Below are 24463 nucleotides of genomic sequence, written 5' to 3'. Positions count from 1 at the left end.
TGTCGACCATCTGCAACTTTTTTCAACCTCATAATTATTTAATATCTATTTCAGTGATGTGCAGTGATGTGCAGCATTGCTGGTGAAAGGCAGAAGCTGCATACTTGCAAAAGAAAACAAGTATATTAAAAAGATAAAATATAATTTCTTCTCACCCATATGGTTTATTAAAATGCATAAAGATTGATTGCAGGTTGTGCAAAGGTAATCAAGGGTTCATAAGAGTTTTTCAAACCAGTCCACTGCGCTTTCTGGACCTGGAGAAAACATTCAGTTATGTCCCACATGGTATGTCGGGGTGCCCTAATCTGAAGCCCTTTCTTAGTGGCCATCCAGGCTCTTTACAAGCAAAGCAGGGCTCAATCTGTCCATAATGATTGCTGTCTGAATAGTACCGGCACTCAGCATGGAGCTAGGTGCAGTAGGTAGTATGCCACCTAGCACCAATGTACCACCTTATTTTGTGTTATTTACTCTATGTGATACCTGATCATTTACACAGCTTTATTTGTTTGAGGCTTTATAAGAGAGAGGTTCAGTTGTTTGCTACACTTAGGTAACTTTAATTTTTTTGTGGTTCTTTTCCAGTAGGCTGTTGTTCGAATTTGATCAGCGTTATTCATGTGTGTGTCCACCACATAATGACATTTATAAGGCTGAAGGCTGTCTGCATTCAGCGCAGCAGCTCCTATCCTAGCCTGGATAGTGTTTTCCCTGCTGATCCTGCAAAAGGTGAAGGCATAGGAGCTAAGAACAGGAGGTATGAGCTACCGTTTGAGTTACTCGGATTGAGCCCAGGGGTCTGATTGGAATTGGACGTTTTCCAAGGGCATGTTTGACTCTGGCAGCTGGGCTCCCCTCTGTCACTGTCTTGTTCATAATATTCATGGACAGGGTTAATGAGTGGGAGGAGAATTAAGCGGGAGTTTGAGAAACCGCTGTAAAGCTGACTCTCCACAGGTCTGTTGTGGTAAAGCGAGAGATGAACCAAAAGGTAATGCTCTCAATTTACAGATCAACGTCAATTTTTGCAGACAGTGATACAAATGCAACCTGCATCTATTTTTTGTTGCATTTAAATCACAGTCTTCAACTATTTCCCTTGAAGTGTCCTTTTTCTGTATATGAAAGGTAAAACTGGTACACTCCTGTGTAGTTATATCACAACTCACTGGTGATGTGTGGCATGATATATCTAGATAATTTTAACCAACACAATAAACCTGTATACACAAATATAATGGCTTTACAATAAATTCTTTATTTAGTAATTACAATACAGCAACAGTGAAAACATCACAGTACACAGAACATCCTAAATAATTTTCGTTTTCTTTTTGTGTAGAATAAATGAAGCCGTGAGAGAGAACAAATACAAGAATCAATCAAAGACCCAAAACGGAAGTCAATTAAACATTTTACATATTTCCTTTAATTCAAAAAGCATTGTAAATCAAGACTAGAAACATGACTGCAACAAAAGATAAGGCACTTGAACTTAAAAATGTGCATTCTTGATGCCTTAAAATTTTAAGTTGTTTGAGGAAATGACTAAAGCACTAAATGTGTAGATATATGGTCAATAAATTTCCTTTTTCGGTTATATAATGTTTTATTAAAAATGGCTCTTGAAATTGATATCAACATATTTTTTTTTACAGTTCTAAATGTTCTAAATATATATGTATATGTCCAATTGTCCAAAAAGTCTCATAAAAATATTCACACTTTGTCTTATTTTGTCTTAGGAACATTCACTCAAATATGCTCAAAAAGTATTTATTTAATTTAAAAACAACTATAATGTGATCAAAGATCAACTATTTCAACTTATAATTTTAAGTTACAAGATTTAAACTCAGACTTCAAGGTTCTAAAGCTAAAAAGTAGCAATTTATTTTGATGAGTGTATATACAATAAGGCTACAATTATTTTTTTTTCTCACTAAGTTACACAATGAGCAAAGAATTACCTGAATATTTTATACAGTTCTCAAGGAAGGGGAAACGATTAAAAAGCTTCTTTGCAACCATCGTTTTGGGCGACCTATACACAATATAACAAAAGGAAAAAGGAAGGTGGAGAACACTTATAATCAACCAGTACAAAAGGCAAAAGATGAAAGGTTTGCAAACTATGATTGTCAGACAGCACAAAGACGTATTCATGATGCCAGATGGTTAGATTTTACATGTGCTTGTTGGCCCATGACTTACCGTATCATGGGTCTTATTTGTGTATCAGTTGGCTTAGTCTCCTTTTCTCTGTGGCACCATTTGTGGAGCATCCCCATTGCACCGTGACTGCTGCGGCTCCTCCTGCCTGGCTGCAGGCTGCACAGATTGTGCAGGGTCGGTTGCAGTCTGTGTGTCAGAGGCATTTTCTTTAAGAGCAGCCTTAATCGCCGCGGCCATGCTGATGCTGCCCCCAGCTGAAGGAGCAGGATCACCACTGGGTGTGTGGGCATCGGCTGATGCCCCAGCAGCGCCCCCCGCAGCACCTGAGTCACCCTGATCAGGACCTCGAAGCCGTTTCATGAGGGTCGTCACCCGGACAGCTTTCTGTAATAAAATCTTATTTTACCAGAGTATAATGAAAATGTCCAAGCAAGAATTCTTTGAATTCTGGAAAACATTCTTCGTACTTAATTAAATAAAAATCATATATTTGAAAAGGTAATTGTTAAATAAGATCAAAATATAAATACAAGTAGGAAGAGCAACAGAAAATAAATTAGATGACTAAATTCTAACTTAAACCGTGTGGGTATCAGGGTTGTTCTTTTAAACCCCGTCTTTGGTTGCATAAATATTGATTTGGATTAAAAACCTAACTTAGTTTGTAGGTAACAGCAATAATAAAGTCCTGGTGTGTTGGATTAGCCTTGGTCTGTATCTGATCATATGTTATGCTGGATTTAAATAGCTTAGGAAATCATATTGGGTTATTTTTAAAATACACTGACATCAAATAGATATTCAGTTTGATGTGAATATTTATGATGTAGGTGAAAGATACTACCTTCCATTTTGCTTTGGCAAAGTTCTTTTCAATTTGTGCACAAACACCATCTTTTATATTCTTGTCTGAGGCCGCATTTCCAGAAATCCTAAACCACAAAAAACAGAAGAATATTCTTCAGTTCATACAGAAATTCAAAAGATTAATGATTAAAATTGTTGTCACTGGGGTTTATACAAAACTAGGCACAAAAAGCTATGAACCCAATTAAAGGTCGGCTGATCTAGAACGAATTTGCTGCACACTAAGAGCTTTTCATAGAATTATTTGAAGCTGCAGCATCACAAAACATCACCAGAGGGCATCAGTGGAATCATCACATGTGGAGTTAGTTGGTCAAAACAATTTGGGAAATTTCAGGAAGACACAGAGAATGCTTTGTATTATAACAGAGCTGTGTAATGGAGATTGATGGGGGTTCAAATTCCCTTCAGTCAACCAAAGCTCCTTCAAACAAATTTTATATTCTTCCCAATGCAGGTAAAAAAAGCACTATAATATATTTGCCTCTGACTTGATCGCAGTTATTGGAGTCTTTATATTTTAGTGTGTAATGACACTTCCTTTGAGATTATTGTTTCACTAATGAAGTAACCACAATTAAACACCCATAAACCTTGATTTAGAACCTGAATCATGCAATCATCTTTAAAACTGGAAAAATAATTATAGTTATTGTCATTTAAGTAAGTGTATTTGCATTTGTTTTTTTACCATTCATGGGCTATAGCTTCCTGAGCTGTCAACCGCTGATCTTGGTCGACATCCATTAAAGAAGCCACCAGGGTCTTTGCTGTAAAACACATTGCAAACAAAAAAGAAGGCTTCTGGTATTCAGCGTTTTGCTCAATGCTGATATTAACAAGTATGACTTGTAATTATATTTCTTACCAGAATCAGAAATATCATCCCAGTATGGAGAATCAAATTCATAGTCCCCAGACAAAATCTTCAAAAAGAGGTTCTTGTCACGACAGTCTGGGTCTTCTTCATCAGAATCGTCATAGAAAGGAGGGTTCCCTGATAAACTACAGAGAAATATGAATCATGATTTTGTTAAGAAGCTAAATAATGGACATAAATATGTAGGTATGTAAAGATAGTAATTGAGCACCCACAGTATATACATGATGACACCGATGGCCCAGCAGTCCACGGGTCGTCCATATCTCTGCCTTCCAACCACTTCAGGAGCTACATGTGCAGTAAGATTAAACCCAATGTCTCATACTTATAGCATTTATTTAATTAAATTATGATTTGTTTTATGAAAAATCAACGATATAAACTCATTTAAGATGTTGTGTCACTCACCAAGGTATTCTGGGGTCCCACATGGGTCCTTAATGAGTCCGTTTTCCAGTTTTGCCAGCTGAAAGTCACTGATAACAATTTTGGAGTGCTTCAGACGATTATAGTACACCAAGTTCTCCAACTGCATTCAAGAATGACCAAGAAACAAAAATTCAGTTTGCTGATCATATATTGATCTGTGAAGGTTGCCATAATGTGCATTACAGCAGAGATTTTTCCTGTGGTGAAATGCTTCTTTTTTTCACTAGATGTCATTATTGCACCTTACCTTGAGGTTTCTGTGGACAATTTTAAGAGAGTGCAGGTAAGCTACAGCCTCCAGCACCTGCCTCATTACATTGCTGGTGTCCCTCTCTGAGTAGTACCCTTGATCCAAGATCCAATCAAACACCTCCCTTCCTGTAGCACTGATGAGACCATAAATCCATTGTAAAATATTGAGTCACATCAGTGGAGTTTTTTGATGAACAGATACCTCCAAAATACTTACAGTTCCAGAAAAATGAAGTACTCTTTCTTAGTTTCAAATGCATCAACCAGCGAGAGGATGTTGGGATGTTTTACCCTTTAAATAACCACAAAAGTGTTAGCAGAGAACAATGATGGATGTCAGGATAAAAACCACAAAACATCAATAAAACCACAAATTCAGCTACTGTATATTTGACTGCTCAAGCTACCAATCAGGTACATTAAACCAGAGAGTAGTCTGCTATCATCGCTGTCAAGCACGGCTGTTTTCATGTCTTAAATAATGTTCATATGCCAGATTCTATCCATTATTTTGGATTCAGTTGAAGTGCTACTGTATAAACACATCTACTTTATACACAATGGGCCGGATTTATCAAGATCCAATTTTGCGTGCAGTAATTTGCGCTCGCAAAGTGGAATTTTGCGCGAGGGGCTGAACCATGGTTTGCGGGTGATTTAACAAGAGCGATTGCGTAACTGGTGGAAGGTGCAAAACTGTTGGAGACGCCCTATTTAAATGATGGTTTTGCGCGTTTTGTGGTTTGCGGCAAAGTAGTTTGTAGTCTGTACAAACTAGTGCATTAAGAAATTTAAATCTTACAGTGACCCCCAACAAAAATAAATAAATAAGTATATATATATATATATATATATATATATATATATATATATATATATATATATATATATATATATATATATATATATATATATATATATATATATATATATATATATATATATATATATATATATATATATTTATTTATTTATTTATAAATTGGCAACCTTTATTCCCTAAGGTGGTATGTGCTGCAGTAAAAAAACAAAAACAAAAAAAAAACAGGTGTTTTGTATTGGCCTGTGACTGTGGATGAGATCCCCGCAGCATTTGGCACGTTGCTCCACAGGCGCAGGGGGAGAACCCCGACCCCGTCGGACAGCACTTCTGAAAAAACGAGATTGGGAGATCCCAGCTCTCGCTGCAACCGTACGCTGGAATGACCCAGATGCAAAAAAGTGCAATGTTGCAAGGAGTTTTGTGATATCTGTTATTGCGTGGGTCCTCCTTGTGGCTGGCTCCAAATCCATTCGGAGTTCCCCCAACAGCTCCAAAATGGCAATGCTGGATAAACGATATGTTTTGATGATCGTTTCCTCGTTCATTCCAAAAATATTCACACGGAGTGAAAAAATGCGTTCTCTGCGTCTCCTTGCTTCATTTCCATGTCTCCTTCTTGCGACAATAACCGCTGCCATGTGTGCGCAATTACGCATACAGACCATTTGCACCTTCTTTTGAAACGTGTTAAATATAGAGTCAGATACCGTTAGCAAAATTGCGTTCAAGTTTGATAAATCACTTTGCGAGTGCTAAATTAATATATTTACATGTTCTCCTCCCACAAGACGCACTTTAGCGTGTAAACGCCCCATATTGCATATTCATTGCAGAAAAAGTACTAAATGGATCACAGGCGCTATTTAGCACGTTTTAAAGATCAAATGCTTTTAGCACGCTGTTGATAGATCAGTTTGTACATTTTTTAGCGTGCGCAGTGAAATAGCTCACGTTTTAATACACGCAAACCTTTGATAAATCCGGCCCAATCTGAATAAGATTTAGGACTGTTCTTTGACTGGGCCCATGAGCATTCTTTGGTATAAACCCTTCCATGTTTCTCTAGTTATAGGTTTAATGAGGGCTGGAGGATATACCCAAAGATATATAAATCTATTTCTTTATTTTGATCGGTACAATGATTCTGATAATGATATAAACAATTAAAAACTGCCAAATATGCCCTCAACAGATATACGGTATGTAAAAACTTTTGGAAATCATTTTCCCAAGTCTATTAAACTTTTTTTTTTTTTTTTTTACATTTTAATAATATATACAGTTTAACAGTGTTTTGAAGCTGCAAGTTCAACAGATTGGATGCACATTTAACCAGATATTTATCTCTCCTTTCTCATATTTCTCAGTCCATGGGTTCTTGCCTATTCATCAGTTTCTTTTTCATTGCCTCCTTTGTTTTTCTGTGATTATCTGTCATATATTTAAGGAAAAAAACACACCTTAGCCTGTAGGATTAGATTAACAAAGCATTATACTAAATTAGCAAAAACACTTATAAATAACTCTGAAATTAGAAGCTATTTTTTTTTAACTATAACAAGAAAAGGGCCTCAATACAATTGCACAGCAAACTTTTGAGAGTTTTATTTATGAATAAACACAAGACATTTTTCCTTCCATCTCACATGAATATCATTTTTGTTTCCAATGTGAAATCCCAACAATAATTCAGGATGTAAAGGTATAATATAGAAAAAACAAATAAAACTTGAATTGGTCCGAGCACTTTTAAAGGCCACTGTGTAAAGACAGCAACAATAAACAATTAAATACAAATATTATCTTCAAAAATATTTCTTTTCTCCAAATCATTTACAAAACAGCTGAAGATGTGTTTGTAGGAAAAATGCTGTAAGCTCAGAAAGACTGACTTACTATCGTCTCTGCATAGTGATAAAGTTGTTTAATAATTCATTGTGAGAATAAATTCAGTTTCTTTAGTTTTTGCTTACCATTAAAGTTTAGATTTTATGGTTATGACTTCAAATTTTTAATGTAATTCTATGTACTTATATATAGTTTCTCTAATATCAAATATTTTTCTCACAAATATTTTCTGAAAAATTACGTCTGCCTGTATTTTTAACATTGATGCAGGTGGAGTACTTTACATTAGGTCAAATTCATTCATGCTCACTTACATCTTCAAGATCATTATCTCATTCTTTGCAGCTTTCCTCACTTTCCTTCCATCCTTTTTGTTAAACTTTTTACATGTGTACATTTTCAGGGTGTTCCTGTCCTTTGCTCGAAATATCTCACAAAACTCCTCCCTGTAGAAAAAAAGGGTAAACGTTTGAATTAAAATGGGTTAAATCCTCCCAAGATTTTGACAAATATCTGGGAATTAACCACAAAAACAAAAACATGCACTTACGACTTAACAACTTGTCCGAGGTCATATTTGTCAGTCACCTCTGTGGGACTGTTGTAATCCTTCTTCTCCCCGAGTGTGAGACAACCAAACGGCATGGCAGCTTGTGCCCTTCAGTCAGAGAGAGTCCTGCCACAGTGCGACCTGTCAAAAATGAGCAACACATCAAGTTTTCCAACAAAAAATTCTACATTTCTGCAAACATCTGTACTGAAAGGCCCACATTAATCTGAAGCTAGATTTGGTTAATGGATAAAAAAATGCAAACAATTAATCCACAATGATTTACTTAGGATAAAATGAATACAGTAAATTAAATCACATACAGTACGTAGGAAGGAGTTTGTAGTACGATTGTTCTTCTTTTCTAGTTATGCATCTGATAACTCTGCAGGTGAATGTAGCTGGGCATGTAAGAACTAATAATTTCACATTACAACAGAGCCAATAACAGCCATAACAATGACTTATTTTAATAATGTAGCTTTCTGCAGTGATCTCAGGCTTGTTTCTCACAGGGTCTGCGGTGAGTCAATGTCGTACTGCAGCACCAGCAGCTGCCGCAACATTCGTTTTCTATTTTATAGTGAAAGAAAATGAAAGAGGTCAATGAATATTTTTTTAATAGTCAGGAATGACTGATGCAAAGTGGAAATGCTGTTATTATTTCAGCCATTGGCGGTTTTACACTTGCAGCGTGGCTCTGCAACAGTTAAATGTATTGTTTTTATTTGGGGGATTTTGAGCTGTAATTTCATTTAAAATCTAGTCCTTTTTAATGGTGGAGAGCCACTAATATACATGTGAGGACATGTTTGAGGCCGTTTGTGCTAAAATGTCTCACCTATGCCAATCAGCCTTATGTAATGCAGAGCCCTTGATCATTTTCTGAGCTTTGATTAAGCATTTTTTAAGATTTATAAGCAAAGAACATAACAAAGAAGAGGGAGAAACATATGAGTCTTTGGTTTTGTTGAATGTTTTGCATTAAATTAATGTTATATAGTAGTACTCCTTTTGTATTGAGAGAAACTCGCTAAAATAATTTTTTTACATCAACATTATTGTGAAAGATACCATTAGGCCAAAAAATGTGTCATACCATGGCAGATTTAGGTTAAAACTCATCTTTCATTTTACCAAGCTGTTTCTTCTGACTGTAAATAATGTTAATGTTTTGGAAGGTGATTGCAAGGGTTCCTTTGACTTTCTGGTCATCCCCAACAATTAATCGTCAATATACTGTGCAAAAAGCTTTACAAGAAAGGTCTGATTATAAAACATTTTTTTTTCTTGAAATGACTATTGAAGAGGGTTTAAATCATTTTTGACATTCCTTTTTTTCATCCATAGCAGCTCATCCAAGAAGGACACCTCCAGACTGGACAAAGCTCTGTGATTGGCAAGAAGCTAGACTCTCTGGGGACGGTGGTAGAGACAAGGACACTTAAACTGCTGAAAATTATGAACAATTCCAGCCACACTCTTCACCACAGTTTTAACCACTCAGAGGAGCCTGATCATCCCCAAATGCAGGACAAACAGACTGCTGAACTCCTTTGTTCCTCAAGCCATCAAGCTGTACAACTCCTCACTTGGGGGGAAGGAGGAGGCAATTGGAAAAGGGACAAGGGTCAGCACCCCCTCTTTGCACATCTTATGCGAAACATTACCTATTGTCACTCATTTGCAATATTTTTTCTCTCACTGTGCAATAACACATGCTGTGTAGCCTGTGTATTTTTTTAAACTTATTTTATATGGTCAGTACATTTCTGCAGTGCAGGTGCAATAACCCAAATTAACTACTATATAGTCTTCCCTTAGTTCTCTACTGCAGAAATATCTTTATATAAGGGAAACATACTCCAGGACATTACAACATTCTTTTTTATGCTTTTTTGTACTATATACTTTGTTTATATTGTCTTGTCTTTAATGGCATCTTGCTTTAACTCTTTGTACTCTTTATAAGCTACTGAAACCAGAAGTTCCCTGAAAGAGTAATCCCAAGGGATAAATAAATTTTAGTCTAAGTTTCAGTCTAAGTAAAGTCTCTGAAAAGCCAAATTTAAAGTTTGCAGGACATATATTCTTGCCTTTATAAAAAAAGTATTTTTAAACAAAAATGATCAGTCTGTTAAACCATAACCCTAAAAAACCCTATAAAAAGTTAACCTTAGGCTGATACAAATGTACAGTGATATACAAAATTGAATTAGAGAGAGCGAAGTCCACTGCGAAAATACTGCAAACCTCCAGAATTACCATATAAATGTTTTGGCTTATATGGAATAATGTCTCATTTTTTTTGGCAGGCCTTACAATAAAAATGGAAGCTTGTGTAGAAGAGTGGGAGTTAAGAGATTCTGACTGTCTGCAACCTCAGTCAAGACAAAAGGCAGATATTTCTTGCGGCTTTAAACAAAGAAGCTAGAATGTGAAGTGAAAAAAACAAAACTTTGGGCTTATGAAAATACACCTTAAGAGAGTGTGTGTCCTTGCGGTACTTGTCAACTAAATTTCACCATAATGCAAAGGGCAAAATATTCCTCACTGAAAACTAGCTTTTGGAAAGTAAAGTTTATTTTCTAAATAGTGGAGGAAAAGATACATAATATATCAATATTTTATGATCGGAGAGCCAAACCCGGCTCACCGATCATAAAATAGTTCTATATCTAGTTTTATTCTGTTCTAAAAAGATGTGTACTTATTATTAAACTTGATAAGATATTTTTTTTATAAAGAAAACTGGAGATTTTTGGTAGTTGAATATATGTTAAATATACAAAATCTCCCAATAAGAAATTTCCTTCAAATATATTTTAAAAAATATAATAAAACTAATATTTTCATATTGGTCAAAATATTATTTGAATATAATACCTAGAACATAATTCCTTTATTTTTTATATTTTAATCAGCTATTAATGGAAATCAGGTGAGCTGAAGCAGGAAAACCCCTAAAACCTGTAGGACAGCGGTCCTCAAGGACCGACTTAAGGCATGCTTGATCTAGACAGAGGAATGATGAGACAAAACAGTGAGATCCAATTCAACACATGTTGGGATCCTATATGGGAAATTAATTTCATAATCTCTCTCAGAATTCCCCTAGTTTAGATAAATTAAGGAAAATTATTTGATTTTACCATTTTAACCGACAAAGAAACTTATGAGAAGGCACTTCTCAACATTTAAATACTGCAACTATGCCATTCAGGCAGATGAGATATATTCTGGTAACTCATTATTTGTAAGATAAAAAAAAAACACCTTTGTTTATTTGAAACATATATCTGAAACTATCACATGCACTACAAGATCTTTTTTATTTCACTTAATAAACAAAATTGTCTTTGAAGTTATACAGGGCAAGTAAGAGATCTACTGGTGACCTCTTAAGACTATTATTCTTAAACAAGTCTTTAATATCACTTATTCTGTGTAATTTGTGCACTTCAAATCTTTTTTAATAACCACACCGTCTTCAACAAGAGAGACTTGCAGGGATTGAAATATTCTTAAAGAATTTTGACACAACAGATAAAACAGTTCAGTTCAGTCGCTCATGTACAGTAAGGGGGTCAACTAGGAATAGCCCAAGGGATTACATCTCTGTTATTCTATTAGGTTTTCTTTCTCAAATGCGTCCCAGGAAACGGCGTTCGCTCAAGGCTAGTTTTATTCCAGAGGTTTGCACTAATCTTAGTGGACTGAGAACAACTAATACAAAGAGGCCATCTCTCTTTACAGAGCTTTGCCTCTACCATCTTTATTCTGCAGTAAAGCATCTACTCTTTCAAAACGTGGAACATTTCAAGATGGTCCGTTATAGTCCTAAAGGAAAGAACTCTGAGTTCCCTCCTTTATATACTGTGTACACAGAGGTTTAACAGTTACGGCTGGTTTCATCCACCAGAATTCAAGAAATATATATATATTTTTTTGTGTGTGTAAAAATACTGATAAGCTACTAAAGGAGAGACAAATCAGATAAAAACAAAATAGATTCTTTGTTGTTTGTTTTACATAAACAGCAAAAACTAGAATAATGTACAACCAGGGTCTTAAAAAAACTTTTTGTATAATGCCTAATGTTTCTCCTTGGTAAATTTGAACTGCCTCTGTTTTTTACTTCTCCATGTCACCAAAACACTGTCTCTGTGACAAACAATAGTCCAAACAGCAAGCAGAATAATGGCCAGCACTGCTGTGAGACCATTATTGCAATCATCAGATGCACAGTGAATCACAGCTCCTCACACCTTTCCCCGGAAGCTTGACTCAGTCTGTGGCAGTGTGCAGCAAACAACACACGGCACACAAAAGTCAGGCAGGATTTTCTGAGCATCTAGTCTTTTTTTTTTCATAAAAGCAATTTTAGAGATTAAAGCCCGTTCTACATAAAGGACACAAAGCAACCCACTGCTGCTGAATCGGTGCTATTTTATCTCTAGCTTTTCACAGATCGAGTGATAAATCCGTCTTTAATGGGAGCATCAGTGCCACTCCAAATTAATAATGCTGCAGCGATAATCATTGAGATAATTTAAATGTTATTGCTAATTGGAGTAAATGAAATCAGCACAACTGTTCTGTTTAATTTGTGTTTGACCAACTTTTAAGAATTTAGTAGGTAAACCAAAAAAATCTTTTTTTTTATAATGATTTAGCCAATGCAGTAGTGGATTACTGAAATTGTAAAAAGGAACATAGCAATAGTCAGTTATAGTTATAACCAAAAAAGAAGACATAAAGAGAGGCATTATGTTATAGTATATCAATTAAGCAAAAAGACACATTTCAAATAACTGTTCAGATAAAAAAAAACTATATTAAAATTTGTGGTGCATAACTGATGAAAGATTTGCTTATAGAACTACCTTCTGTGTTTTTACGGCTGTTTTCTCCTGTTATTTTAAAATTTTCTTTGTAATGCTTTGCATTTTTAGATGAAACAATGAATGAAAAATCCCTAAACAGAAAAAAAAAGTTTTGTTAAAAAGCAAAGGGCAGTTTTCCAATTTTAATGATTTTATTTAAAGAAACTCAATAAAATTAAGCTGAATTTTTCTTTTGATTCAGAATTATCACATTATAGTAAGCAAAATTTATGGGTTATAAAAATGTTCACAAGGTAACCAGAGAGTCAGTTAGCTTTTTGTTTTATTCTTTTTATAATGTTTTTATATAAGTGCTGCAGAAAATGATGCTTTTATTTGCAAGATCTACTATGTTAAAAAAAAAAGTGATCGTATTGATATGTAAAGTTTATTCATTCTTAGAACGTATACTTTTACATTTTGTAGTCAATTTGTTTGTTTGACATCTTGATCCCAACAAAATTAACTGAAAAAAATGTCTGAAGAAGAAAAGAGTGCAATGTACTAATAAAGCAGAGGGATCTGCCCATGAATGTGTTTGTTAGGGCCATCTCCAGCAGCATGGGGGCACATCATGCTTCTCTCCAGGCATGAGCTTTCTGGATCTTTATGGGAAAAAGATGGACTAAAAACAGTCTCACCATCTGCTGTAAAAATATTATAATTTACATGAAATAGGGAATCAGTGCATATAAGGCCATGATCCTTAACCCTTCAGGAAGCTCAGTGAAATACTTTGAAAATCCAAATTTCAAGCCAATAGTGTTATTGGAATCCAGGAAAAGACCTTATTACCTTTGTAACATTCAAAAATATGGATATTTTGATAGCAAAAAAGAATGTCAATGTAATAACAAGAAACGCCACCATGCCGAATATATTAAGAAAAATAACAAAAGTGTTTCTACTAGAAATGCATGAAAACCCCACCGAGAGTGAAAGATTTTTTTGTTTGTTTATTTTCTCGGTAGAACATAATTTTAGAGGCACTAATGCTAATACTGACAGTACATTTTTTAGTTTATAAACATAAATATAAATGTTAACATTTTAATATTTCAATTTTCTTTTTACCTTTTTTTCTTGACTTGTTAACTTTCTTTTTTCTACTTAATTTACAGTAGGTAATACATCATTCAAGGGCTCATCTAATTGGTCAAATGCAGAAATAAGATGTACAGCCATGTAGCAATATCTTTGCTGAACCTCACTTAGGGATGGGGGGGCTCAATTTATAAGGGCTATGTATGACAGTGTTCAAAAACAGGTTACTTGCCCTATAAAGGGTTAACAATGGCAATATTATTTAAAGTAGAAAACAGGCTGCTTAGTGGTGCAAAGGGTAGCACTGCTACCTCGCAGCAAGAAGGTTCCGGGTTTGATTCCCAACTCAGGGTCATTCTGCATGGAGTTTGCATGTTCTCTCTGAGCATGCGTGGGTTCTCTCCAGGTACTCCAGCTTCCTTCCACAGTCCAAAAAACATGACTGTTAGGTTAATATTCTTCTCTAAATTCTCCTTAAGTGTGAATGTGTGTATGAATGGTTGTTTGTCCTGTTTGTCTCTGTGTTACCCTGAGATGGACTGGTGATCTGTCCAGGGTGGACCCCGCCTCTCGCCCATAGATAGCTGGAGATAGGCACCAGCACCCTTTGTGACCCCAGCAGGGATAAAAGTGACAGAAAATGGATGGGTGGAATGGATGGAACAACATGCCATGTGCCAAATTGTACTTTATAAATTTGGAGTTTACAACTTCTGATTTCCAAATATGACATCCATCCATCCATCCATCCATCCATCCTCCAAACAGAAAAGAAACAGAGACTGAACTAGATGTAGGGCCAATTTTAGTTAAGTCATGCCTGCATCCTGGTATTAATGCGTGGTGATACATGCTAATTTTTCCAGTCCGGTCATAATTATTTTGCAGATATTTGAAAGCTGTTTTGTCCAAAAGTAATTCCCCTCTTACTGCTTAAACTACTGCAGCTAGAAACCCCTGATTGTGGCCAAAATCTTGGTGTCATGCTGAACTCAGACCTTAACCTTTAGCGGCACATTAAGGGCATTTACTAAGTCAGCCATTTATCACCTGAAGAACAATTCCAAGATTAGAAGAATAATGTCCAAGCAGAATCTAGAGATACTCATTCATGCATTTATCTTTAGTAGAACCGATTAATGCAACAGTGTCTTCATAGGTTTGGCAAAAAAAACTCCATCAGACAGCTGCAGCTGACCCAAAATGCTACTGCCTGTGTTCTCACTAGAACTAAGAAAGTTGAAAACATCAGCTCAGTTCTGAGGTCCTTCCACTGGCTCCCTGTAGCCTCTAAAATCCTTCTGTTAGTCTATAAATAATTGAATGGATCAGCGCCTAAATACATAACATATTTGTTTTCAGTGTATCAACCTCCCGGACAACTCAGGTATTCTAGTTCAAGAAGACCTGAGAACTAGAACCAAACATGGAGAAGCAGCATTTAGTTCCTATGCTCCACTTAACTGGAACAAACTCCCAGAAGCCTGAGTTCCTTTAAGTCAAAGTTAAAAACTTAGACTGTTGAAACTGCTTTAAACTGCTTTAAACTGCTAATTTAGGTATTATTAGTTAAAGGTTGTGGTCATACTATTTTATTTGTTTTACTACCTGCTTTTATCATGTTTTTATCTTAACTTGCTTTATTCTGCGTTTATTTTTCTTTTCTTTTATTGTCTGATTCAAGTAAAGCACTTTGAATTGTCCTGGTACTGAATTGTCCTATAAAAATAAACTTGGCTAAGAAGTAAAAACTGTACTTCATACAAGTTTGTCATCTAAAATTACACTGTTTTTTTATGCTGCTATTTTTGGTTTGGACTGTTGGTCAGAGCGACACGAGACAGTGGAAACAGGCCAGAGCTGCAGATTTGGCCATGGTTTTCAAAGGAAACTGCATGGTGACATGGGGCAGATGGTAGTAAGGATTTTTCAGCCAATTTTTTAGCCTCTAATTACTTCATTTAAACGTTTGTCAGTGACATACACCAAAAAATCTTTACGTCTGCATTTCTGATTTTACATTCGGGGATGAAGGGGCTGATAACTTCCATCTATTACAAGCTCAGTTAAGACAAATTACAGCACAAGGACCAATAAAGCAAAGATATACATATGTGTGATCCCTAAGACACACATTTGAAGAACTTTATTACAGAGATGGGAAACATTAAGAAACTGAAAGATGTGGTGGAAGATTTTGAGTATCATGAATCAGCCTCCCTTTGTGCCTGTTTTTTCTTTACTCTGCATTGACTCTACCATTCATCTCTTTCTCAAGCATCACTGGCTCATCTGACCAGTTTCTTCTGATGTTGTTTTGTTGCCATGGTTTCCAAGTGCTACAGTATGCACCAAGGTACTGTCTGTGCAGAACAGCTCTGTGTGTTCTCACTGCCGTCACTGGCCAAGATTGCTGCCACTTTGTGACGGGTACAGAGCTGGAATTCAAACCAAAATCTAAAAATTGACAGAATATCATCCAAATTCATCTTATCACAGATTTTTACCCCACTAAACTCTGATATATTTTTTTTCAGATCTTCAAATGCCATCCACAAGTAAACATTACGTAAAGTACAACACATAGGCTTTATATCAACAGAAGGCAAATTACATAAATCTTAAAGATGTGCTGATATCAGCTTTTTAAGATCTCTTAAATTCTCATAACAAGCTATTAACAGTTTGGAAGAAAGGTGAAAATGGACATCAGTGAGGAAATATAACGGCGCATGGCATTGGCAAGGGCTTAACTGACATACAGAAAAAAGAGAAGCAACCAAAATACTGTTTGCTGTGACACTAACAAAGAAAAGAGATAATGATAATTAAGTTGGGACAAAATCCCAGCTGTAATGTCTGCTTATTTGTTAGTCTTAGCAATGCAGCACAACAACCTGTCACCAGGCTTTTCTAAGTGTGAAATGAAGGGTTTTAGCATTTTGCTGATATTTTGGCAGCAACCAACTACGTACACAGATCATTTTTGCAGGAAGTATTAAGTCGTTTTCAAAGGTTCTGCTTCTAAACTTCCATGGGAAAAGTTTTTTACTTCAATAAGTGATTACCTATGTCCCATAGTGTGGAAGAGTCTGTCAAGCAAAAGTGTTCCCATTAAACGTGTGACATTATAAAGACAAAACTACTACTATTTGAGAATGTAACCTCCCTTCTGGTAAAAACACTGTCCTTCTGGACTCTCAATGTTGTGCCTTTCTTCTTATCATAGCAATCTTAATTTAGCTTTGAATAAACTGCATTTATATAACAAAACCCTGGCCTGAGGAATTAGTGAACTTGAATCCCCCCAAGAAAAGCAGGCAATAAGTAATTAAATAGAAGGTTGAATTTAGAGCTATAAAATGTCTTTCTGTATTCAACCAACTTTAAAATTTACGTCAATGTTTTCTTTATAGCTTCATTAAAAAAATAAGGCAATGGCCAATAGTATGATTTGAAATCATAAACAGGGAAATCCTTTGAATTTTATTCCATTGTTATGTAAGAATGGAATATCTTCTACTGCTTGTCTTGTTTTATGCACAACACAGCCATTTTGGGAATGTTTTTTTAAAAGGAACACTAGTAGTCCTGCACCCCAAATGTTGAGGGTTCAATTTCAGTATTTCTCTGCACACTTAAAAATGTTTGCTAATACAGAAATTCTTTTTAGCGGTTTCTTTGACAAAAAAACAAAACTGTATAAATTCAATAATCGGCGCATATTTAGACAAATCTGCTTGTAGACACAATGCATGAAGTTTCTCATTTTTAAAGCGATTTAATTCAATTCAATAAAATTTTCCTTTGGGATTATTAAAGTAGTTTGTAATTGAATTGGATTCCCTTTGTTTATAAAACACAAATTCGAAACAAATAGGGTTTCAGTGCACTTTACAAACATATAAATCAGTTACAAACCTTATGTAGACAGATTCAAATGAGCTCACATACTTTCGTGGTCCTAATAATATTATACTAGTAGAACTAATTCAAATAATTAAATCTAATTGCAAAATTTATTTTATAATGTGAACTGGTTAAATGTTTTTTTTTTTCAAAAAGCCAATTGGCTGCATCAACTTATTAACTTGGTAGTAATTCTTCATAATAAATAAATACTTGGCAATAGAAAAACAGAAAAGACCAAATAATATATGTGTCAAGAACATAGACTGTATCGTAAATGTTCAAGTGTTTTACACTAAAGACAAGTGCTTAAAAGCAATCAGATGAGTAAACACACATAGACAACATATGTCATATCCACTGAGGTGAAGGGCTGGGTATAGCATGCTTGTTGTTTTTTTTCCCTCTCACTCTTTCTGCAGGGTGTAACTGACAGGTGGGGTCCAGCAGCTTCAACCCATCCGCACTCATCACAAGCTGCATCAGGAGGAGTGATCTACACGAGAAGGACACCGGACTGTCTTCACTTCAGTGGTGGATTCCTCCTCTCGAGTTTCAACCTGCGCCAGGCCATGGAGTCTACTACGTAGCTGTGAAACCCCCACTCCTTCTGGCCTTTTAAAGGATTCTGCTCCTGCTTGTCTGCTGGTTCTGCTCCTAATCTGCAGCCAATAAACTCACTTCCACACTTCTCACTCACCTGCCTGTCCACCCTCCACACATCCCACTGCAGCCTCTTTTGGGAGGAATCAGATGAACATAAACTAACCTGCTCATCTGTTATCCTTCTTCCTTGCCTCTGTGGAAGTGAACTCATCCTCCCTGGACTCCCCATTTCCAGCCACATATGCCTGAGTTAAACCCAAGCAGCCCCGGAAATCCATGCAGATATTTTCAATTTCAATAAACTTAACTCTATCTATATCCTGAGTCTGTAATCACTGCTTGCATAAGAGTCAGTTTGGTTCCAGGAAAGCAATTATTTACAGTTTTTATCTGCTTGGATCTTTAATATCAACTGTTGTTTTTAATTAACGTCCTGAAGAGGCTGAACACATCATGTAAGCATTTAAAGCACTCACTCCGAGGACTGAGTATGGCAAAAACCCCAAGATGATCCAAAAGATTTTATTAATATTAATAATGCTGGAGGATAATAGGTGATGAACTCTAGACTGCATCCTTTATGCCCATCATCAGCAATTTTTTCTCACTTAACCAAAAATGGCCTACAGACAGGTGGGACACTTTATTACATCCTTAAAAACATGTGTAACTTAACATCCTAATGTGTACAGCTGGATACTGGTTTCCAGAATCAATTGAATTCTGATTATCAACATACAGAGTTGATTCTTTTTGATCCGATAGAATCCAATCTCAAAGTGGATCAATGGTATTTAAAAAAAACATGTTACCTGAATTAAATGACTTTTTAGTTATGCATATTGATACTATAACCATATTTAAATGCACAGGCATTTAGTAATGCAATGCATCCACAAGGACAATAGAAAATTCATTTTTCAATTTATCTTTGGTTAAATGAATCAGTGTTTAGAACTGAGACCAGCCAATGTGTTATGTAAATAGTTACAGTTGCCATATACCTTACGCATGTTTTTTTTTTTAAAGAAGAACTATATTCAGTTTTTTTTTTTTTTACATAAAGTAGTGCTGGTATAAGTCATTTATAATATTGTATTGTTTCCCAAAATAACAGACTTAATATGTTTAATATGTTTATTCAAAATACAGTGAGGTGAACTGAGGATGTATCTGTTGGTATATGTCTAGTTATTATACACTTATTATGTAAAAATATTTAAGGAATAACCCATGCTGCACCCTTAATGTACTAAAATAAGGGCTATGAATTAGGGGTGGAATGACATTAAATTGAAGTGGATGAGGGTCAAATTCAAACACTGCTTTGGGCCCCAAACAGCAAGGAGTCAACTATGTAATTAATTAACCTTCTCTTGAATTGTATACAAACATCTGATTTCTGAACCATGTTATCAACTTTAAAACCATGCTTTTTTGAGCAGCACCCCTTGATGCAGCATTTTATGGCAGCATACTCCCATTATTTCTAAGACACACAAATATTATTCATGTTATCATACATTGCTCCAATATCTTCATATATAACCATCCTCTCAGCATTTTCCTTCCACTGGGAAACAGTGTTCTTATATTTTACTCACTGACACAGCCTTCTTCAGGAGTGCGTAAATGTGCGGCTTAAAAGCCGCTTTTCAAAAATAAGTGGAGAAAAACTGCTTAACTGTGAAACGATGACAAGTGATGACAAGAAGACAAGGACACGGCATGACTGAGTGTGTTAAACTCAAGTAGCGTTTCTATAGGAGCACAAAGCGCACTTTTAACAAATGCTGTCAAGTTTGTTAACGAATTTCTCAAGCAGGTCTTTCCACTAATAGTTATGGAGAACAAAACTTATTTTAATAAGAGAAAAAAAGATAGATTCACCTGCAGCTGATGCAGATTGACATATGAATTAATGTTTTTTTTTTTCATATAGTCAGATGTGGAAGAATAAACCATGTAAAAGACAGGATGAAACCATACTTATCTACTATAGCTACAGAAGTTTTAAAACCAAAACACGTACGGCGTCCTTGTGAGAATTAATCCAATCATCTTGCTGAATACATTATTCTCAGATAATATCGAAAAGATTTATTTAATTTTATTTAATCTTTTTTAAGCATTATTGATTTATGATTGATTTAAAAAAAAAAAAAAAAGATTTCTCACTTACCTTCAGAGAAGTGGACTTGTTCGGTTCCAATTAGCGATCTTGCGTCTGCTCCGGTTTGGCTGAGGGGTTTTGGTTTGTTTGTTTGTTTGTTTGTTTGTTTGTTTCTTATCTTTGCGCTTTGACTTTTCTTCAGTCCTCGCTAATGTTACATGCGCCTTGCAGTTGGACACATGTAAAGATCCTCAAGCATTTCCAACAAGTCAGCTTATTCACGGGAGTATTACGTGAGTGTGTGATGGTGAGAGCGGGGCTGTGATGATGCAGGAGGAGGAGTTGCGCGCCCGACGCGCGCTGCACTGCTTAATGTTTGATTGCGCGGATACAGCATTGCATCAAATCTTAATCATCATTTTTATTCACTTCTTTTTGTGTGTGTGTGTGTGTGTGTGTGTGTGTGTGTGTGTGTGTGTGTGTGTGTGTGTGTGTGTGTGTGTGTGTGTGTGTGTGTGTGTGTGTCGGTGTGGTATATTTGATCGTGTCCACGTTTAACATAAAGATTTTCACACAATAACTTGCAACTCACACAAAACAACATCTCTGAAATGTATTTATCAGATTACATGGAAAATAATAGAAAGAATCTGAATGATTCAATTTTAGGAATAAAAAAATAAAAGTCTTAAGGCGGTAAACTGCAACTTCATACAAAGCAAAAGCAGACCAGTCTGTGGAGAAACAGACAGCAAAATAAAGCAGCAATGGTGCGTAGCCAGTGCCTGCTTTTTTCTTACAGAAAATCTAGTAGGTGATATGATTAAGGGAAGCAATCCAAAAGAATTCTAGACCTTCCGGTCGTGTTAAAAAGCATCCCTGCGGTGCATTTCTATAACAGAGAAATGCAAACCTGTAATTGCTCTAAAAGAACTAATAAAATTTAGAAAAGTTTCAACTTCAATTAGACTAATTTCACACACAGATTAGCCTATATTTTAAGAGTTTATATCAGTCAATGTGGAAGAAAAGGGCAATGGAAATTTAGAATATAACTTTTTTTTTCTCTCCCCTGAAGTATGTCTGCATGCAATATGTTTGGTCAATAGTTTTCTAAATTATTATCAATGCAAAATATGTAATAATTGGTCAATATTTGCAGCTAGACTGGGAGAATACACTGGACCTTAAGCAGCTTGGAATTTGTGACCCACTATTCCTCTGCACTTCTGAACTTTGATTTCAAAGAAGGAAATGCAACATTATCTTTGAACCACTGTATGACTGTCCAATTTTCTATTTGGTGCGGATCAGATAAGTAAGCATTGTCTCTTGTTTAGGAATGGCCTAATAAAAGGCATGTGAGACATGTTGTGGATGCGTCTATGTGTCTATTGACAAAATGACTCACATTTAATTTCATAACTGTCCCTCAAACTCTTCAAAAGGCTTTGCTTAACAAACATGTCCTGCCTTTAATTAACCCTGTTTCTTGTATACTTTTTCCTTCCATTAGGCTTTCCATTATATTTGCTTGATAACAGGACTCTGGACACTTGATTAGCTCTCTAATTAGAGGGCAATGACTGTTTGTGGCTTACCTTTCTTAGGGAATATTATAAATGGTGGTCCCCTGGACAACTCTTAACTGAGTAATATTCTGTATGATAACATATTAATAAAATATTTCTGCATTAGAAATACCTTCAGGTGCATTTGCCTTCTGTTATTGCAAGGTAGTAATACAAATTCTTCCAATTTTGGGGGATTTGTTACAAGTAAGACATAGTCCAAATAATAAGGAATATTTACATCAAACACTTCATATAAAATATATTGATGTGTACTTATAGTTAATTGAAGAATTAGTGCTGATTTTCTATTCTAAAGCTTAAAAAAACACCAGAGCCTCATTATTTAAAGCTATATATATGACCAGGAACAAAAATATTTGGAATGTGATCCATGATAAGTGAGGACATTGCGAGCCATAAACATCAAACGCCCACAACACAAGGGGCGACTGTCCAAGTCAAGGTGAAAATTCTTTTTTTTGCCACCCTCACGCTTAGTTTATTATTGCACACTGTTCTGTGCAAAACATGGCTCTCTAAGTTGTCTGTTGTGTTTAGTAACAACACTAGATCATACCTTATGAATGCATCTTCCTGCTGGGATCATTCACTTCCTGACCCACAGCTACCTTCCTTAGAGTACACAAAAAAAAAAAGATTTTTTTTTTTTAAAGAAAATAACAAAAACTAGAGAAACATTGATTGTTTCTTAGTTTTGTTAAAGAATACCTATTAAAGATTTTCACCCTTTGCCATTATGCAATCTCAAACTTCAGCTTTATGTGGAAAAAGGAATACAATAGGGCAAATATAGGTAATGACAGGAAAACATATAAATGGTTTTCAATGTTATTTAGAAATGTAAATAAAAAAAAATAAAGCTATTATATACACTATATTGCCAAAAGTACTCACTAAACGGCCTTGACTCCCATATGAGTTTGAGTGACATCCCATTCCTAATGCACAGGGATTCAACATGACCTTGGTCCAATCTTTGCTGCTAGAACACCTTTACTCCTCTGGAAAGGCTGTCCACAAGGTTCAGAAATGTGTTTATGGGAATTTTTGACCATTCATCTTGAAGTTCATTTGTGAGGTCACACACTGATGTTGAAATAGAAGGCCTGGCTCTCACTCCCTGCTCTGTCAAAGTTAAGGTGTTCTATTGGGTTAAGGTCAGGACTCTGTGCAGGCTAGTCAGATTCATGCACACCGCAATGTGACATCCATGTCTTTATGGACCTAGCTTTTTGCACTGGTGCACATGCTGGAAGAAGTGGCCTGCTCGAAACTTTACCCACAAAATTAGAAGGATGGAATTCTCCAAAAATTTGCCTTTAACTGGAAATAAAGGGATGAAGCACAGCTCCTGAAACATATCCTAACTCTATGATCCCCCCTCCACCAAACTTTAGACTTGGTACAATGCATTTACTACATACGTTCTCCTGGCACCAGACAAACTCAGACTCATCCATCAGATTTCCAGACGGAGAAGCTCATATTGTTACTTCAGAGAACATCTGGAGTCCAGTGTCGGCATGATTTACACCATTGCAAATTGATGTGTTAGGGTTACTGTTGTGACTTTAAAGAGATAGTTTTTGGCGTGCTGCTCTAAAACAAGGAGAGGCTGAATCAACTTAACAGTACATTTAAAAATCAGTTGACTCAAGAGGCAGACTTGCAGTAGATAAAAATATTTTTTTTCCAATAAAAAAAGCAGCTATACACTAGTTTCCATTACATAATGTAAGATAATACACACCTCTTCAGACATTTGATTGCTGTCTGAGTGAGCAGTGTAGCTGTGATGCTGAGCAGCACAAAGAAGCTGTCAGTATTTACCACAGTGTTAATTTCAAAAGGTCCTGTAGGGGGAGCCTGACTGGAATATTTCTTGGTCAATTTCTTAGTTCTAAGTCATAGTACAGATTCTTCAACTTATTTAACCATCAGCAACCTGGGCCATTTTAACACAATTATAGGTTTTAATCAAATCAATTTTGTTTTTAAGTTTTACGATTATTTTTCTGCTGTAAGATAAACCTTTGTCGAATGCCTTTTCTCATGTAAGCTTTGTCTAGTACATAGCTGGTTGGAAACATTAAACAGCAACTCTTGTGGTATTTATCAACACCTAATGTATCCATACCATTGCTCTGCAAATAATATATCAAAGTGCAAAGCTAGTAGCTGCTATCCCAACAGATTCTACTCTTTGTTTTGGATCTCATTCTTCACATTGCTCTGACATAGTGTAATGTAAATATGCTCTTTTATTTGATTAGTGTCATCAAGAGATTCAAACTTGCAGGGAACAGAACTGTGCTTAAGGTCTAAAGGTCTCACACATGGATATTTAATTGTCCCCCTAAAGAGTGGAAACATAGGTAGAATGGTCTTGCAGATACATTTATCAAAAAAGTGACCTTGCAGTTTCTTACCTTCATTTTTGGAATGTATGTCCACTACACCTTTAGCCCTAATTTAAACTT

The 24463-nt window shown here is 35.7% G+C and overlaps 1 protein-coding gene across 2 annotated transcripts; it reads right to left on the bottom strand.

Annotated features, from left to right (window-relative positions):
- Positions 1-1682: 1682 nt before the first annotated feature.
- camkva (CaM kinase-like vesicle-associated a) lies at positions 1683-20749 on the bottom strand. Of its 2 annotated transcripts, XM_038272953.1 has the most exons (12): positions 20458-20749; positions 7831-7971; positions 7595-7726; positions 4827-4901; positions 4605-4743; positions 4337-4457; positions 4141-4216; positions 3914-4050; positions 3737-3815; positions 3023-3110; positions 2218-2562; positions 1683-2047 (listed from the first exon to the last, which is right to left on the bottom strand). In XM_038272953.1, exons 2-11 carry the CDS (start codon positions 7923-7925, stop codon positions 2251-2253), a joined length of 1254 nt encoding a protein of 417 aa, XP_038128881.1. In that variant the 5' UTR covers positions 7926-7971; positions 20458-20749; the 3' UTR covers positions 1683-2047; positions 2218-2250. The 2 variants fall into 2 exon arrangements, with proteins under 2 accessions (XP_038128881.1, XP_038128880.1); XM_038272952.1 differs by having other exon boundaries at positions 1683-2562; positions 20458-20748.
- Between the last annotated feature and the right edge of the window lie 3714 nt (positions 20750-24463).

Source organism: Cyprinodon tularosa, unplaced genomic scaffold (assembly GCF_016077235.1).
Source record: "Cyprinodon tularosa strain WSP-4 unplaced genomic scaffold, ASM1607723v1 ctg85, whole genome shotgun sequence".
NCBI lineage: Eukaryota > Metazoa > Chordata > Actinopteri > Cyprinodontiformes > Cyprinodontidae > Cyprinodon > Cyprinodon tularosa.
This window is presented reverse-complemented; position numbering and strand designations above follow the sequence as displayed.